Source organism: Neolamprologus multifasciatus, chromosome 20 (assembly GCF_963576455.1).
Source record: "Neolamprologus multifasciatus chromosome 20, fNeoMul1.2, whole genome shotgun sequence".
Taxonomy (NCBI): Eukaryota; Metazoa; Chordata; class Actinopteri; order Cichliformes; family Cichlidae; genus Neolamprologus; species Neolamprologus multifasciatus.
The window spans coordinates 34,052,650-34,071,210 of record NC_140458.1 but is presented as its reverse complement, the minus strand read 5'-3'; the positions used below and the strand labels follow the sequence as shown (position 1 = coordinate 34,071,210).

General features: G+C 41.0%; 1 protein-coding gene across 1 annotated transcript; it reads right to left on the bottom strand.

Moving 5' to 3' along the window:
- Positions 1 to 47: 47 nt before the first annotated feature.
- Positions 48 to 17,781, bottom strand: esyt1a (extended synaptotagmin-like protein 1a). Its single transcript, XM_085144684.1, has 31 exons — positions 16,708 to 17,781; positions 15,886 to 15,927; positions 14,140 to 14,274; positions 13,929 to 14,002; positions 13,616 to 13,688; positions 13,435 to 13,524; positions 13,295 to 13,350; positions 12,136 to 12,256; positions 11,747 to 11,923; positions 10,366 to 10,448; positions 10,148 to 10,196; positions 9,790 to 9,879; positions 7,848 to 7,943; positions 7,698 to 7,769; positions 7,530 to 7,616; positions 7,166 to 7,315; positions 5,948 to 6,130; positions 5,693 to 5,869; positions 5,518 to 5,600; positions 5,383 to 5,431; positions 5,192 to 5,281; positions 4,902 to 4,997; positions 3,765 to 3,836; positions 3,589 to 3,675; positions 3,288 to 3,434; positions 2,997 to 3,115; positions 1,804 to 1,899; positions 1,574 to 1,705; positions 1,380 to 1,485; positions 1,229 to 1,278; positions 48 to 1,115 (listed from the first exon to the last, which is right to left on the bottom strand). Exons 1-31 carry the CDS (start codon positions 17,026 to 17,028, stop codon positions 1,088 to 1,090), a joined length of 3,231 nt encoding a protein of 1,076 aa, XP_085000810.1. The 5' UTR covers positions 17,029 to 17,781; the 3' UTR covers positions 48 to 1,087.
- Between the last annotated feature and the right edge of the window lie 780 nt (positions 17,782 to 18,561).

The window sequence follows — 18,561 nt, the reverse complement described above, 5'->3', positions numbered from 1 at the left end:
TGCCATGACAAGAAAGATCATAGAAATAAATAGATGACAAAGCTGGCTGGATTCACAGGAGTGCAAAGTTTAATCAGCAGCTTTAGCAGATGCATGATGATATGTTGAAAGTATCAAAGCGCAGCAGTTTTCCTTTTTACTTCTGACACTCTGTTTTTTCCACCCTTTACCACAAATCAGTGTCTAAGTGTCTGCAGTGAGGTGAGACATGATGGGACATGGAAGCTGTCCCGGAACATGTATACAATAATCTGCTTCTCATGAGGTCAAAAAGGGTTTTGCGTGTAAAAATAAAGCATAAACATGACTGTAAGCCATCAGCCTTTTGCATTTAGGACTACAAACACGTAAAAACACAAAGGAGCTCTGGACAAAACATCTACAAAGTTTTCTCTTGGTAAAAGCACAGTGATTAAGACTGCGTACGGTATCGTACCGCTGTTCTCAGTGGAAAGTTGACAGTGAAGGCTTGTAACACTTTGATTTAAAAAATGAACATTCAGAAAGTTCTGGTTAAAACATATAAAACTTCATCTGGAACATATTTCTTAAACACTGACGAACTGTGCACAGTTTTGAAATACTTATGGCAGTAATATAAACTCACATAAGCAAAACCATAACAGGAACTGTTTGGAGACAGTAAAAAATAAAATTCAAATAAATGTTTTTCCGTTTTGTTGGATCCATAAAATGTTGTCGTACCTTTGGAAACTGGACAAATATATAAGCCCTTTTAAAGCTAAAATGCAAGAGGACTTTTTTGCATGCTTTAAACACACATAACCTTGGTTTGTCGAGCAACATAGTTGCGTTATTATCAAATATTTATTCAGCTTAAATATCTGCCTGAGACAGAATGGATTCAGCACAGTTATCACGTCACGAATATTTAGCGACAAGTAAAGTTTTGCTCATAAATACTGATGGACTGTGTTTTTCTGGAGCAGATATGTCATCATTTTTTTTCTCCATTGATGGTGGAAATTTCCATTTAAGCTGAATATACACACACGCACAAATCACAGATCACAGAAGCAATGCTTATGTTTGAAAGTAGAAGCCTGAGGATCAGGCATCGATTCTTTTAGTTGGTCTCTGCTGCCAAGTCGTACCTGAAAATAAAAAGAAAGAAAAGACAATGGATTGTTTTTGTGATGCTTAAAGAAGAATAAAAACACTTCACTGTGATTCTTATAATTGATGCATGAAAGGGTTAAATAGTTACCACTGTGTGACACCCGTCTTGAGGTCAATTTGGTCCAAGTCCAGCTGCAACTGAAAGCAGCGAGAGAGAGAAGAAGAGTCTTGAGATTAAAGCCAAGAATTTTACACGACCTTGGGCAAAGACGAGCTGAATTTCAGACGTGACCGATTACCTTGCCGATAAGCTCCCTCTCTCGGCTGATGAAAGAGACACTGTTCTTCACAGACAGGTCCAGTCTTCTCTGAGAGGATTCCTCCACTGATAAGTCAAAGTCAAACCTACAGAAACAAGCAAGATTAATGTGGGAGAGGTCAGCCTCTCATCCTCAGACTTCTTCTATAATCACAACCTATTTGTTTGTCTTGCCTCTCATTAAATTCTGGGCTGAGGTCTTTCTTCTTGGTCGCAGTTTTCCTCTTGGTGGTAGCCTTCTTGTCAGGCAACAGGATGAAGGAAACATACGGGTCTGCGCCATCCTTGGAACGCGCTACCAATGCTCTGTCAGTATAAAGAGATCACATCCACAACGTATGATGTTTTTTTTGCTTAAAGTGTGATGATGATGATGGGATGGGTAACGTATGGCTTATAGAAACCTGCAGGAGTGAACAGTGATGAAAAGCCGGTTTTCCTCCATGGAGTAACCGATGGTAAGCTTCACCTGTCCTGCTGAGTTTGGGTTGTCATTCACCCTAAAGACACAGATGAGAAATTATATTTATTTACATTTGGGTGTCGTTTGGACAGTCACTTAAGTATATTACTGTGCTTACAGTGCAGGTATGCACCACACAGCAGGACTACTATACCCCTATGTGCAGTGTTGGGGAGTAACGGAATACATGTACCGCCGTTACGTATTTAAAATACAAAATATGAGTAACTGTATTCCGTTACAGTTACCGTTTAAAAAGGTGGTATTTAGAATACAGTTACTTTGTCGAAATAAATGGATTACACGGCGGTACTTCCCTGTTTCATATTGTGGCGGGTCAGGACTGTTTGGGTTTTGTTTGACAGCTACGTTCTGTTGTTCCAGGCGGCAGCGTTACGGTTGCCATGGTTACAGGGTGACGCTCTCTCTCTGCGTGTTTCCTGGGTGAGAGAGCGCCTTGTTGTTGTTGTTGTGCTAAGCTAACAGGCAGAATGCTACAGGTATAGCTCTAAAGAATGTAGCATCATGGGCAGTGTAGTCCGTGCTGCAGGGAGAATGGACTGCCATACACGTTATGTGTCTGTGAGCGAGGGAGGGAGAAAAAGGAAAAGTACGAGCTGTCATCGAGCAGAAACGGGAGCTGGAAGCATGTAAATATAATAATAACCACTGCAGCCAAGAAGAGAGCCTGACGAACCCAGTTGTAAGTAAGCTGTTAAGACTCGACTGTACACCGTGTTCGTGTTTTCCTCCGAAAACAATAAGTTCTGTTGGAGCAGCCTTTCAACGCCTCTCTTTGTCTCTCGCTAGCAAACTTGACCCAGACAACAAAGTAAAGCTAGTTTTTGGCTACGAGCCCGACACAGAACCCACCATATTAGCCAGAGGTCCCTTTACTACGGTTCGGAGCCGCGGACCTTCAGTAACAGTAATAAATCACAGCAATAGTACATTCATGTAGTTGTAAACAGCATGATAATATATTAAGTAATCCAAAGTATTCAGAATACGTTACTCTCATTGAGTAACGTAACGGAATACGTTACAGAATACATTTTGGGACATGTATTCTGTAATCTGTAATGGAATACATTTTAAAAGTAACCTTCCCAACACTGCCTATGTGTGACTCACATGGGGAATCCAGGTCTGTGTCTGAGGTCCAGATGAGAAGGATCCCATTTAGGGATGACGTCATCGACACCTCCCTCCCCTACAGCCCCACGACACACTGCCAGCTGAGTGTCCAGGATCTGCAAGGTATATTAAAAATAATCACTGAATAAACATCATGACTCAATAATTATGACTTAATAAACATCATGGAGTAGTTTAGATAGTGGCAGACAGTCAGTAAGCACTTAGTATAGCATTGCTCCAAAAGCTACTACAGCACAGTGGAAATAAGCAGCCGGTCTGCAGAACCTTCAGTATGACCATCAACAGTATCTGGCTCTCTGGCAGCGCTCCATCCAGATTGAGCCAGCGGTCCAGAACCAAGTCTGTCTCAGCCAGCACCTCCCTCAGAGGAAGTGTCAAAGAGCCGAGAGCCTGGCCCCAGCTGTGGGAAAGCTACAAGGAAACAAAGACATAAATAAACGCACACATCTTCTACTTTTATTGGTGTAAAATGTTTTAGTTTTGACACGACCTAACAAACGGTGTGAATCAAATGCATCTACTTTGCATCCTCATGATTCAGATAAATATAGATAACGACTCGCACCTTGACTGTGAGTATTTCACTTCTGGGGTCACTAATCAAAAAGTGAAAGCCTTCATCCCATCGAGGGGACGTGGAGCGCTCAGAGACCTTAAAAACAAACAAGAAATGTGACTTTTGTGAAACACCATTTTTTCCCTTTATTTTCAGTGAACATCTTTAGTGAGTTAAGAGCCTACCTTGGTTTTGTATGAAACATTTTTAAGGATAATCTCAGCTCCAACTTTTGGCTCCTTTCCATTCTTCTTCAGCTGAAATAACAAATGATTACACTGCACTACAGGAACTGGAAGCAACAGCATCGGCGTGGAAATATGAGACAGAAACAGTTTGTAGTCTGTCTAACCAGCTTGAAAGTCAATATTTGATGTGACACAGCTTGAACACTCTTAGGCTTTCTTGTCATGTCTTTAAGTAGACTGCAGGAAAGGTTCTCCAGGCTTCTTAAAGGACGTTCAAAGCTCTTCTTTGGATGTTGGCTGCCTTTTGTTCTGTTCTCTGTTGGTACATTTCTGCATTTATAAATCCACCACTGTGTTTTAAAGACAACTGTAGACACTCACTGTTGCACCGCTCTGCTGAGCAACACTGTGCATGATTTTGGCATGCCACTTCCTCTTTTGTCCTCCACTTGTCCAGTTTCCTCAGATATTTTTAAGGCGATGTCGTGCCACCATGTGAAGCTAATAGCTCTTTGGGAATGACTTATAACCGTCTTTCTTAGAGTAAAATAAATGGGCTGCGAGTCAAATAGTTCCCACAGATACAATTTAAAATCGGTTCTGTTAAAGCAAATTGTTATCTGTTATAGTACGTGTAGACACAACTGCAGGGCTGTAGCTCAGGAGTTCGAGCAGGTCACCTACCAGTTGGTACGTTGGTGCCAACTGCTTGCCAAATATTCTTGGCCAAGATACTAACCCCAGTTTCCTCTATGAATGTGTGTGACAGAGAGAAAGCACTTGGTTTTGAAAAAGCTTGTGAATGGGTGTCACTGAGACTAGTTGTATATGAGTGCACAGGCAGAGTAGAAAAGAGCTATAAAAGCAGCAGTCAGTTTACCATTTAAACTACTGGTTCATCCTTGAAATAGGTACTTTTTTATGCTTAATATAGACAAGTGTTTGTGGCTAAACAAACACAAAAAGGCATTCTTCTGAAATGACCAGGCACAGCAAACAAAAAACAGCCAATGTCCAAAGAACTTTTTAAGACCTTCAGAAAGTCTCTAGAACGATTGCTCATTGGAAAGTTTGGCTCATTGGAAGCAAAATGTTAAAAAAAATGACCATAAACACTCATCGATGTGGTCTCACCGAAAGGCCGTGGGCACGCTCCACGTACACAAACACCAGAGCAGTTGAGGGCACCACCTTGTTTTGGAAAGACTGCAGGGACTGGTACTGCAGGATCTGTAGGAAAGAGGGGCAAAGACAGGAGAGAGCGTTTCAGGAAGACACTTGAAATAAGAAACTAGCGGTTCATGTTTCATGCAGCACCAGCTTTAAGTTTAGGACACAAATCTTTTGTGTATTTTATTTAACCGTAAGTGTATTTAGCTAGGCGCGTCCAAGTCATTAGACAATGGGAAATAGAAATACTGAACCTGCTCCAGTCTGGAGAGGTCGGAGACCCTCGGCAGCCACTCCAGCATTAGGTGAACTCGACCAGACTTCACATCATTTAGAGTGTACCACTAAAACAAAAGTATTACAAAAAAATTTAAGTTATGATAAGAATGCAAATGTAAATATTTGCTGTATTATATGGTCACGTCTTTTGAATAATGGCACACACCGTATCGGTGTATCGTGCGCTGATGATGTCTCGTAGGCTAAGTTTGAACCTGTAAAAAAAGGCACAAAATTTTATCCTTCATTTTTCAGCAGGTTTAAAAACAAACTAGTCAGAAATGTTCACGTCAGGACTCACCTTCCCAGGAAGTCATCCTGATCAATGTCCTTATCAAACAACTCAAACTGGATTTCCTGACCTGGAAGTTGGGTCAAAATAACCTAAACAGGGAAAAAGAAATCAAGTATTTGTAATCGAATGATCGGATCAGATGGATAGAATATCTAAGTGAAACTTTTAAAAGTGACAGCACCTCGTAGAGTTCGTTCCAGACAGGGTTGAGGTTCTCTTTGATGGTGTGGCTGCGGAAGGTTATACCCCCGACACGAATCTTCACGTAGGGGTCGCTCTTCCCCTTCACCATGCCACCCATAAAGTTGTCCTTGGCAATCAGGTTTTGGGCCTCCACCAGATGGATTCGCAACACTCCCTGCAGGCAGACAGTGGGTGTGGGTGTTTTTGGAGGATGTGTATTAAAGTGCTGTCTGCAGCTTTTTCACTTTATTACCTCAGTTCCAAACTCTGGATCGGGGGTGGTGTGCTGTGGTCGTGTTGGCTGAGGTTTAGTCGACCCACCGGGTCCTGAAGGGTTCTGGTTCGATGTAGTTCCCCCCTGAGCTGATGTAGACCCAAGGTCTGTGGGGCGAGGAGAAGGAGTTGTAGGACTGGCATCATCACTTAGCCACAAAACCTAGCAGGAAACAAGAGATATGAGCAACAGTGAGAACCAAACAGTGATGTTTTATTCCCTGTGATAATCAAAAAAGAGGTTCACAGCTTTATATAGAATTTCTGCAACTGAAAAAACATTTTTCTGCTTCCATAAGTCAAAGATTTGGCTTATTATATCAACATTTCATGTTGTTTTCTCAATTTCAAGTTATTTTCTCATAAAAAACAGATAAGAATTTCAACATTTTTCGATAATAACCCAAAATTCTGACTTATTAGAGGTGGGAATCACCATACATCCCACGATACGATATTATCACAATACTTACCGCACGATACGATATTATTGCAATTTTTTTAAATATTTTGCGATATTCAGATTCTGTACATAAAGGTAAACTTTATCAATATTCATTTTCTCTAATATCAAAGTCTCACACTCAGTCTTTCTCTCATTTCAGTTTTATTGTTGACAAACTGAACGGTTTGTATCACAGTCTAGTCCAACTTAACTGAATCAACCATCTGGTACAATTATAGCTATTCTGAACTATGCAGTTTATGAAAACTATGCAGCCCCTTCAGCAACTGAAGAATTTGAAAGTAAATTAAAACAAAATATAATTTTACATTAAATAAAAAAGTTTTAAACTTAATTAAAATAAAACATGTCTTAAATTAAAATAAGTAAACTGTCATGTTTATTAAACACATTTGGACAGTGAAGGAATGTCAGGATTCTTGCTCAGAAAAAGGATCAACATGCTCTGAAGTCAGAGCACAAAAACCTTTTTTGTAACAAAATATCGATTTCTGCTGTCCCTGTATCGATACTTTATTAGCAAACAAAATATCACGATGCTACACAGTATCCATTTTTTACCCCACCCCTATGACTTATGGTGGGAATTTGCTTTGGACATTTGATATGAACACTGGAGTTCATATCTCACTGCTTAAGGCATCTTCAGGTATTAATTTATTAAAGCAAGCTGCCCATTAAAGTCTGTGCACAAAATAAGTGCTTAAGTATTTGTTTATGTGAAATACCAACCCTCAGCACGATTTTGATGAAGATGCGGCTGGCTGAACCCGAATTCTCCAACTGGAACCACTGATCCATGGTGAGCTCGGGCACCCCGACAAGACGGGCCAGAGGGATTTTTAGACTGCCCAAGGACAGAGCTCGGTCGTCATCTTTTACCTGATTGAAACACAACAAAAAAGGTCGAGTTAGGGTTATAAGAAAGGCAAAGTAAGGAGGAGAGTGCAGTTTATAGAAAATACATCAAGTCTGAATTTAAACAGATGGAAAGGTAAGCTATAGGGAGGTTTTTAGGTATTAGGTATACAGCTATACCTCAACTCTCAGCAGCTAGCTTAATGAGTGAGTTCGGTTGCTACTGACGATGACTCACCTGAATGTCGATGTTTTGTTTGTGAGGATCCTTAATGAAGAAGGTAAAAGCATCTTCCCACACTGGGCTGGTTGTACCGTAGCAAGTCTGCAAATGCAAGAAGAAATCATTAATAATGTCCAGAGGCCGGAGGGAGGTATTCATCACTCTTCATCTCATCACTCTTACCTTGCTCTCTTTAGTTTTATCCTGAACAGAAATCTGTACCATCGGGCTTGGGTCCTTATTACCTTTTCTCATCTATGACATTTGAAACAGATCAGTTTGGGTAACAGAACAAAACTGAATCCCACATAAATCAAACTGTGATGCTCTTACAGGCAGCTGATAAGCCTGATCGAGATAGACAGCTAGGATGGCAGCAGACGGAGGTTCAGCCACCTTACTGGTCAAATTCTGGTTCTTCGCAATCACCTGGTAGAAGAATAAAAGAAAAACATGTGAGCAGAATTATGTACAAGTCCAGTGTCCTACCAGTAGTTATTTTTTAAAACATATTTCCTGTTATTATATGGGTGAAAAATAGCAGTTTGATGTGTACAAGTTAAACTTTTCATTTTGTGATCTGTGATGGTTAATCAATAAATAACTGGATGGATTCTTGTAGTTGTAGTAAACGTGCAGTTTAAGACAGCAGACGACTCATCTGCGCTCGTCTCTAGTGGCTCCTTTGACAAATTTAAAAAATAATAATAAAGGGAAATCATTTTATCTATGATTGTGGTTCTTTCCATTCTCCATTTGTTTTTTCAAACATGATTCTATTATTCAATTTTTAGTATTTTGAATTTGACAGTAGAAACAACAAGAAGGTGCATTCAGCATCGCTAGGTGACACGTATAGAGTGAATAATAAAAAAAAATCTTAAAAAAAAATGATATTAAGAAAAGAATTCAGGTCTTCCTGCCACTGACCTACTTCAGTCTTCTTCTTCAGAAAATTACAGATGAAATGTTTTCTAGCTTGTTTTTTTGTGCGGTTTTGTGCAATCACTTCAGTTATTTCCTTAAGCAAGTGTGAAATTACACAAGTTGTTTGTTTGTTTCATGGGAAAACTATACACAATGTGGCAAGTAAAGTCCTGGCATCACAAACTCTCTGCACAAATATTCAATAAGTTCAAATTAGGTTTAAGAGCCGTCTCTTCACATATATGTATGTGACGTCTCTTTCCACATACAACAGAACAGAGAACCCTGCTAGCAGTTACATTTAATATAAGCATTGGGATATAAGTCAGAGCAATGTGATGACCAGTTATTCATTTATACTGCAGTCATTCACAATGTGTGTTCACAGTTTGGGATTGAACTAAAGAACAAGCTCTTCCATTGGTCAGTTATCGTTCACATCTGTTCTCCATGCATGCAGTAGATCCTGCCATGACTCTTTGCACTCACTAACAGCTTATCCCAGATGTCATTGGTTGAGAGGCAGCGTACACACACACACAATGGACAACCGTACCCTCAAACACACAATAATAACATGGACTGAACCACCACTCACAACCACTAGCACTTTATACAGCCTCTTAACTGCACTACTGTATAGCTCTGTGTAAATAATCATTCTGTACATACAATAATTTTTAATCCTACAACTGTTTATAACTTGCATAGTTCACATTTCTGTATAACTGTATATCTCAGATTCTGTATAGTTTTTTATTTCATATTTATATCCTGTACATAGCCTGTACATACTTATAGTTATAGAATATTCACAACATACTTCATACCGTGTACATTATAACATACCATAATAGACCCATTTCTGTAATATACTTACATATCTATATTATTGCTAATATATATCTACATCATGGCTAAAGCACTTCTGGATGGATGCAAACTGCATTTCGTTGCCCTGTACCTGTGCATGTGCAATGACAATAAAGTTGAATTCTATTCTATTCTATTCTATTCTATTCTATTCTACATCCTAGACATGTCACCAGTCTGTTGCATGGCTCACACATAGAAACAGACACACACATGCATGCCTATGGCTAACGTTTGTGTTTTGTGGCTACAGTCAAACTGCTCAAAAATTGATCTTTTGATAGTAGAGGCCGCTGGTCCTGTTTAACCTGAGAGTTCTCAGGCTGATCGTCCTTTCCGGTCTGTATTTCCAGTTTATTATCATATTATGAAATAAAACCAAAGATTACATGGCAAGAATATAAGAAGATGGAAAAAACAATGATCACTGTCACTGCACTGAGGAAACGAGCGTTTGACTCTGCTGTAGCCTCACCTCACTCAGTCTGTCAGCAGAGGACAGCAGAGAGAGCCACTCAAGCCGGAGGTGAACACTGCCAGATGCGACGTCCCTCAGATCGAACCACTGTGTAAAAACACAGAGGGCTCATTACACAAACATTTTTTTTAATCTGGCTGAATTCTTGAGCCTGAGCAGGATGGCAGAACTGAAGGTGGCGTAACAAGAGCAGATCACGAGGAGCCACGTGGGTGTCTCCTGGGTCACATGCTAACCGTTATGCTGCACTGTTTCATCCCATTTTTCAGGTCAAAACAATTTCACAATTTGTTTACTGAGACAGAGAAAAAAATGCAACTTTTAAGTCAAAAACCTCCCAAGCGTCGCTACTCACATCATCCACAACTCTGGCCTTCTTTACAATATCAAGATCAATTTTGACCCTGCAAGAGAAACAGATAGAAACAGAAGAAAATTGATCAATCCCAGAATAAATGAGACCAAGCTGTTCAAATTTCAGCAGAATCGTGGCCCGATATTGCAAAAGCAGTTATGGAAATGGCACGAGGAGCACATAGAGACAGAGTAAATGAATGAAAACGAATAAGCTACCTCCCCAGGAAGTCATCCTGGTCTGGGTCTTTGTCAAATACTTCCACTTCCAACTCCTGACCAGGTACTTCATGGACAATCACCTGACACACACACACACATAAATGGACAAATACACAACACACACAACAGATACACAAATATATACACCAATCAGCCACAACATTAAAACCACAAGCAAGCGAAGTGCGTAACAGCGACAAGGTTCTACTGGGAAACCTTGTGTTACTTTAATATGTGCTACCCTCTTAAATGGGCCCCACCCTCCAGCCAGTGCCAATGGTAGTCTCCAGCAGTGGTGGTATTCCTGAGCAGGATAATGATTACTGCCACACCACAAAAGGGTTGCCGGGGGATTCCCATGATGCATTGAGTTTTTCCTTTCCAGTCACCTTTCTCACTCACTATGTATTAACAGACCTCTCTGCATTGAATCATATCTGTTATTAACCTCTGTCTCTCTTCCACAGCATGTCTTTATCCTGTCTTCCTTCTCTCACCCCAACCAATCACAGCAGATGGCCCCGCCCCTCCCTGAGCCTTGTTCTGCCGGAGGTTTCTTCCTGTTAAAAGGGAGTTTTTCCTTCCCACTGTCGCCAAAGTGCTGCTCATAGGGGGTCATATGATTGTTGGGTTTTTCTCTGTATCTATGAAGCGCCTTGAGGCGACATTTGTTGTGATTTGGCGCTATATAAATAAAATTGAATTGAATTGAATTGAATTGAAAAGCTGCTCAAAAATGGTCAAAAATCAAGAAAAATTAGGGCCTAAACTCCCCGTATCCCACTCCGATCAAATCCAGCCCCCACCTTTAAACCCATATTCCAAAGGATCTGCAGCCAATGTCCCAGTGCCACCTACAAAGGTCTAGTGCCCAATGTCCTAGTTAGAGCTCTTTATGCAGCACATGGGGAAAGTGCACAATATTAAGCTGGTAGTTCTGATCTTGTACAAGAATGGCGTGGATAAAACCACACATGGCATACAAAAGAGCATGCAAACAACACAATGGCAAGAACTCTTCACTACTGTGGTAGGCAAATATATGTATATAATTTCATATCTATTTAGTTCATGGCTTGAATTGAAAAGATAAACATGTTCTGAGCAAGCAGTTTTCACAATTCTTGCTTATCTGTGACACAGCAGCTTCCTGCAGAACTCGATAAAATCTCCACAAAGCTGTTTATCTTAGAAGCACCAGTGACATACTTACTATCAAGGACTTACTGCAATCCCTACGAAGCAAGGACACCAACATGAACCTATAGCTTTTGGCACATAAATTGGTTGGAGGAGCTGTACTGCAATGTCAAGGCAAAGCCATAAATCTCCTGTTTCTTTACACAGGGTATATATTCCACACGCGCAGCCCTCTCACCTCATACATCTCCCTCCACTGCGGGTTCAGGTTGCTGTCGACGTGATGAGAGGTGAAAATCTGGGTTCCAACACGCAGCACAGCGTACGGGTCTGACTTCCCATCGATTAAGCCCTTGATGACCGTGTCCTTGGCGGTCAGGTCCTCAGCCTCCAGCAGGTGAATACGCACGACTCCCTAGCGTGTGCGTAAACATGCAAAAAAACAAAACAAAACAGGGATACAAAAATAAAATCAAAAGGTTTGTCGACTGGCATCGCCACAAAATTCGATTGCATGCGTTATATTTACTGTACGGCCTTAAGTCTATGTGTTTGCAGCTAATATGACGATCACACACATCTGCATCGGTCTAGTTTGAAAAGGTCATTCATCACTGAGACAGTTACCCTTGGGAGAGGGGAGCGGAGCTGCGCAACGTGCAGGTCGGCCACCAAGGGGATAGTGAGACGATTGGGGAGCACCAGGTGGGAGGCAATTGCATCCATTATCATAGTGTCCGACATGGCACTGCAAATGAATGCAAGGATGATGTTGGGCACACACAGGGAGGCACATACAGACACACACACAGGTTATGTGCATCTGTCCATGCATAAAAAGAAAGCATGAAAACCAGCGACAGAACAAAACAGAAACACCCGCTGCTTAAAGACGAGGAGATTTCTTAGAGTTATGCAGACTGAAGGATTAAAAGCATTGCCAAAGGGAATACTGATGCTGTATCAGAAATACATTTACGCCTCTGACAATGCTTTAATTCTATGTTTACTTTTATTGTTTGGTTTTTCTGCAAAAGTACACTTTACTGTTTATTCCACACAGAGCAGAATAAACCAGCAAACACATAAGCACACTGAATATGAACTGACAATCTATCCCACTGGTGAGACGATGCCTTCTATATAAAACTACACACAGTACATTGTGATTAAAGTCTAGAAACATAAATAATGAGGTTGTTATTGTCCACATTTTTGTCCGATTGTTGCTGAAGAATTCCCAGAACAAGACTTGAAATCCCCCAAATATAAATGAAGGCACTAGTAGTTGAAAATCTTTATTGATGTATTGTGTAGTTTGTTAATGAAGAAGTACTTTTTAATGCTGCACCAGGAACGTCTTAGAAGGAATTACTTATAATAAGATGCACTGTTTGTTTTAGAGGAGTAACATGTCAACCCAAGAACTACACACACTGTTTTTTTAAGAGTTTTTTGTAGCAATGGATATGCATAGAAACAGATGAATAAGCTACAGTGGATAATTTACTCTTTTTTTCTTGTAATTTCACAGAGTTTGCTGACAAGAGTAAAAACGGAAGCTGTTACCAACATTATCCTTTAAGGACGCGACCACACAGAGCTGCCAGGGAACAGATAGGCTCTTCAGCTCTGATCTGTTTGTTTTGGAGTTCAGTTTAATTCCAAGAAAAGCTTCTGTACTACCAGCGGCTAAATAAACAATAACCTCTCTGAAACGTGTAAATAAGATCCATAACGTGCAACTCGAGTGAGCATAAAGATCAACTCCATCATATAGACTCACTTCAATCCAGGGATATCTAAGAGGTTGGTAAGTCCAGTCCAGTTGATGTCCAGTTTCTACACAGACAAATAGACATGCATAAGTAAAGGGCCTTGCATTACGGCAAAGTGCAAAGTCATTAAACAAAAAAAACCACTCACAGGCCTGCGAATGAAGAACATTGTGACAGCTCCAACCAGCGGTATGTTTCCAATCAGAGGCTCGAGGATCACACGCAGCATCCCGTGAAGCTGCAAAGAGAAAATTAGATTCTGAAAATGTGTTTTCGGGCCACGTAATTACAGCAGCAATGTGAGAGTATCCCAGTGATTCTTCTCGTACCTGGACTCCTTTTACTCCAGCTTTGCAAAAGTACTTTTTGATTTCAACATTGATCTCAACATCACCGGCATAGCTGTAACAGAAGGGAAGTGACAGATCTGAAGACAAGTGTTTAAACAAAGGAAGCAGCTTGTGCGAGTTGTGACGGAGCTGTTTTCTTATTCTGTATTAAGTAAACACTGTTCTGTTGTTCAAGCCAAGCAAGAAGCTTTAGAACACTTCAAGAACATTTTAGCATTTGACTTGACCGACCTATTTAGGCAGGCAGACAGAGGGATAACACATGAAACTAATCGCAGATGTGTTGGATTACCTTAAGTACAAATCCAACATAACTTGTCTCTTATCGTTTTCCGTATGAGCCTTTACGCCAGCCACCTTCAGCGCCTGTGAACACAGCAGCTGCTATTAAACAAAGCAAACAAGACTGACAGAGACTTGATGACACAGCATTAGCAGAAAAAGTCAACTGTAACAAACTGAAATTGCTGTGTGTGGGTGTGTGTGACAGGCCGCTCAGATACCTTGTCGCCTATGTTAACCTTGGTGAAGCTCAGAGTCTGCAGATGAATGCTGGAAGTACGGATGGCAGGAGCAATGCTTTCCACAAGTAACTTCTCCAGATACTGGCCGATAAAGGGCCAAGCCTGCTGCAGGATCTGCAGAACACAACACATGGCCACTGGGAAGGTTTGTATGTATTAATAAGGAAAAGAAAACCTACCTCGAAAAAAGCAGCATGAGATTGCATACCTACACTGAGGAAAACAAAGCTCCCTTCACACCACGAAACCAAGGATTGCATACATTGAAGGATTAAGATTATTTTATATTTTCCCAACAAGACATCAAACAATGTTTCCTATTTTTCATTTCTTCACATTTCTGTCTGATATGCATTTATGTAGATATTAGGCAAAATGTCCAATAGTGCCCATCCTTGCAATTATGAAAACACAATTCTAGATCGAGCCCCACCTCTGCTAACAAATAGACAAACCACACCAATTGCACAACTTCCTTGTTAATCAGATTAGAATGCAATCCATATCAATGTAACAAGTTCAAGTGAGGATGTGGGTTGCATTCTAATTTTATTAACTCTGTCAGGGAGGTGATGTAATAGGTTTGGTTTGTCTGTTCATAAAATAATTTCAAAGAAAATTGATGGGAGTAAAATGAGTATTTCAGCTGTGATGGGACAAGAGGTTGACTAGAGAGCGAACTCGTGCAGACACGGGGAGAACATGCAAACTCCAGGTATTTACATCCAGGACTTTCTTATTGAGAGCCACCCAAGTCTAAGAAAAGAATTCATAAATTGTTGGTCTGTAGAGTAAAACATTAGTGCAGTAAATTTAATTTAATATATTCACAGGGAGTCCGTGTGATGCCTTACTTTCCCCAGTCTTATCAGTCCACAGAGCATCACACTGGTGTTATCTTCAGCATGACAGTGAGAGAAGTGCAGCAGTGGTGCCAAATCCTTTTAGTTTACCAATCTGACCTCTACACTGTGACTACACTGTCACTAGTCATTACTAACATTTTGCAGCTCACCTGTGCATTATTTATGTTACACTCATGGAGATGCTTATAACAGTGCAACTCTGTACATTGTTTTTCATATGCACATGCACGCGCTACTTTTTAAAATTCACACATGCAACAAAAGGTGAGAACATTTTGAGGCTGCCTCGGCTTCTTTACAGCTGGAAGTGAGGTGCTGGGTCATGTGTCAGGAAAGCTGCAGGCGAGAGACGTGGGCCGGGTGACAGATGAGTCCAGCAAATTGCTGTCCCACAGTCTGGGCTTCTGTCATCGACTTCATTGTATTTTTCCTCCTCCAAATGGGTGTTTTGTATTATTAGTATTCACATCCACGCTTTCTCTGTGCCTACGTGACGCTGCTGCACTGACAGAGACAAAGAAGCTGTGATATGATCCCGGCCACTCTCACTGCCTCTTAATCACACCAGCGGATTATCTGCACTGATGGAGAGCATGCAACTGGAGCCGGGTCCCTCAAAGTCCACACAAGCGCTCTTTATCTTCATATTAAATTGGAGACACTGAAGCTAATGTACGAGTCAATCAAGCGAATCGTGAATGCCTTATCTTCAGTTTGGTTTTGCAGCTTCCTTTGCTTTGCTGAGACATCAAATGAAGAAATCATGCAAAGAGTTGCTGAACCAGATATTTAAAAAAATATGAATTTCTCATAGAAATCAACACATGCAAAGTTATGCAGGAGATTAAAAAAAACATACCTTATTAACCCACTCAACTTTTTCCACATCTGGAAAGTTGACCTGTGAACAATAGTGTAAATAAAATATTATTGTTTTTGTTTACTTTTTTATTTGAACAGAAATTGATACAAAGACTTTAATTTCAATGCACTTTTTCTTTGTTACATCATCTTATTTCTACTAAGAGTGTGTCCATATATGTTAAAGCTAAAAAAAGAGGAAAAACAACAAGTAACACTAATATTGTCACTAAAAATATTTCAGGAAACCATAAACCGCATGATGCACATTTAACATCACAAGGACACACACACGCACACCCTCCAGCTCTCTTTCCAGATATGGTGGTCTTTGCTTCTGCTGTGAATGTTGTTTATGACTCATCAGGTTTTTTAGGAGCCAGATAAGGTCAACAGTAGCGAAACGGGAAGAGGAAAGCCCACGGAGAATTTCTCATACCACTGGATGAAATGATTTTTTCACTAGAATCACAGATTGCTGTTGCTGTTTCACAAGTTCCTCTAAAGTCATCATCGTGACATATTAGTTCACACTCTGTGAGAAGGCAGCAGTTCAGACTACTTCCCCAGGCAGTTCAGGAATATCTAAATATAGGGAAATTAATCAGAAGGATTCTCCTGCGCATATCAACATCATTAACTATCGCTTCTATTCGTGAGAGTGCCATGAAGTAGAAGTCGACCTGACCTCGTGTTTTCACTTGAAGAACTATAAAAATGAATAATATTGCCAGAAGTATCAGCCTGACATTTGTGGCAGATGTGGCGCGTGATGCACTCTGCAGAGAATGACCCTAACAGAGGGGGTGTCAGTACTCACCCAGGGAGGCAAATCTCTTTTGGCTCTGAAAACCGTTTGAGTGGTGAATTCCCTCTCGTTGTCCAGGAGGTACATAGCAGACTTGAGCCTCATCACTTTCTCTTGTCGCCCGTGTTTCCATCCCATGTAGATCACCAGACCGAAGAGAACAATGCTGACGCTGAGGCCGTAATATCCGGCCAGGTACACTGGTAGCAGAGCACCCAGGCATTTCCCAAACGACCACAGCACACTCACTGCGCGTTCACCCTGGGGTTGGTTCTCTGAGACCGGGGCTAGAGGCTCCGTGCCGATGCCCGGCTCTGCATCCGCGGTTGGCATGGCAAGATCCGACTTCACTGGCTCGTTCTGGTCTTCAGCTTTTCGGCTTCTGCGTCTTCTTCTTGAGTGGCAAGGGATGGGGAACACTCACTACCGTTTCACCGCGATAACCATGGACAGGTTGGCGATAATCGGCGAGCGTCGGGCTGTCACTTCATGGTCACTTTTCTTCGACGTGCACCGCGCAGTTCCGCAGGGCACTGAGGGTTATTCCGTCTTGCATTTACGTGTAAAGCTCTTGAGAAGGCAGTGCAAGCACGAACTACGTCTCGAGAGGGCGGGCTTGGCTTCAAGCCCTCCTTCACATCCAGTAGAAACCCAGACCCTAGAATTTACTTGTAGCGTCATGCACTGCTCAGGCGGAGCGTATTACCGATACGCAAAGCGAACGAATGATTATCGTGTAGGAAGACACCACGGGACACTTTTGATTCAGAGTAGCAGTTAATCCAAACGACACACCACTACCAGAGCACAGTAGTCTAATGCACAGGCTGCTCACCCCGTTATCTTTCTTTGCATGACCGGAATAAATCCTCCTGCTCGCGCAAGCGCTCATCCCCACTGCAGTATGCAGCAGCAGCTTTAACAGATGATCATGAAGGCACCAACAACTGATAAACATGTGCTCAGTTTCTTTATCGACAGGTCTGTATCAGCTGCAGGAAGTGCTGTTGTTGTTGTTTTTTTATTTTTTGTTTGTTTTTTCCAGACTGGGTCCAGGAGGCACAGTCGTGACACCTCAGGGATCTGCGCCATCTGACTCTGGCGTAATAATTACGCACCTGTTTAAAAAAACAAAACAATAAGAATAAGAAGAATTAATAATAAAATGTTCATGTCATGTGTTTTTCAACTCCCACTCCCTTTTCTCTTAATAGCTTCATTTATGGTTAGAAAAACAGGGCAGGTTTTAAATAGCCCCCTTGTTGCCTTGGATACAGCCAGCTATCAGTATTTGCTTGGAGGGATTTTACGGGTTTGACGATCCTTTGTGTACATAGACAGGAAGAACACGCTGTCAATAAACAACCAAGTCCTATAAAGCAACAAAATTTCACTGTGAGAGTCCACGAAATGTGGAGCTCATGTTTTATGAAGCTTGTTATTCTCAGAGTTTGCAGAGTTTTATTAGAGCCACAATTTCTGTTCTTATAACCACAAACCCATCATCGCTTCCATTTCGATTTTGACATGTTATAGCTTGATATTTAGACCCTGTTTGCTTCTCCCCTCCAAAGATTTTTATTTTCCTAAATACAAAGCACAAATTCAGACTGTCAAAGTTCAAAATAGCTTCAGACTTTTTTTATTGCTCAACTCCAGTGTTGAAAGCAGCTTGCATTGCATACTCTGGAATCATAGAGCAATGTTCAGCGCACACATACAACATTCTTTTCTGCATGTGTATTTAGGAGTGTTTATTTCATGTTTGTAGGCCTGTGTATTTACTTATTATATACGGCGTAATGTACCGCTAAGTGAAATGTATACGTGAATTTGAAAAGTAATCAATCGCAAAGTGAAACAGCC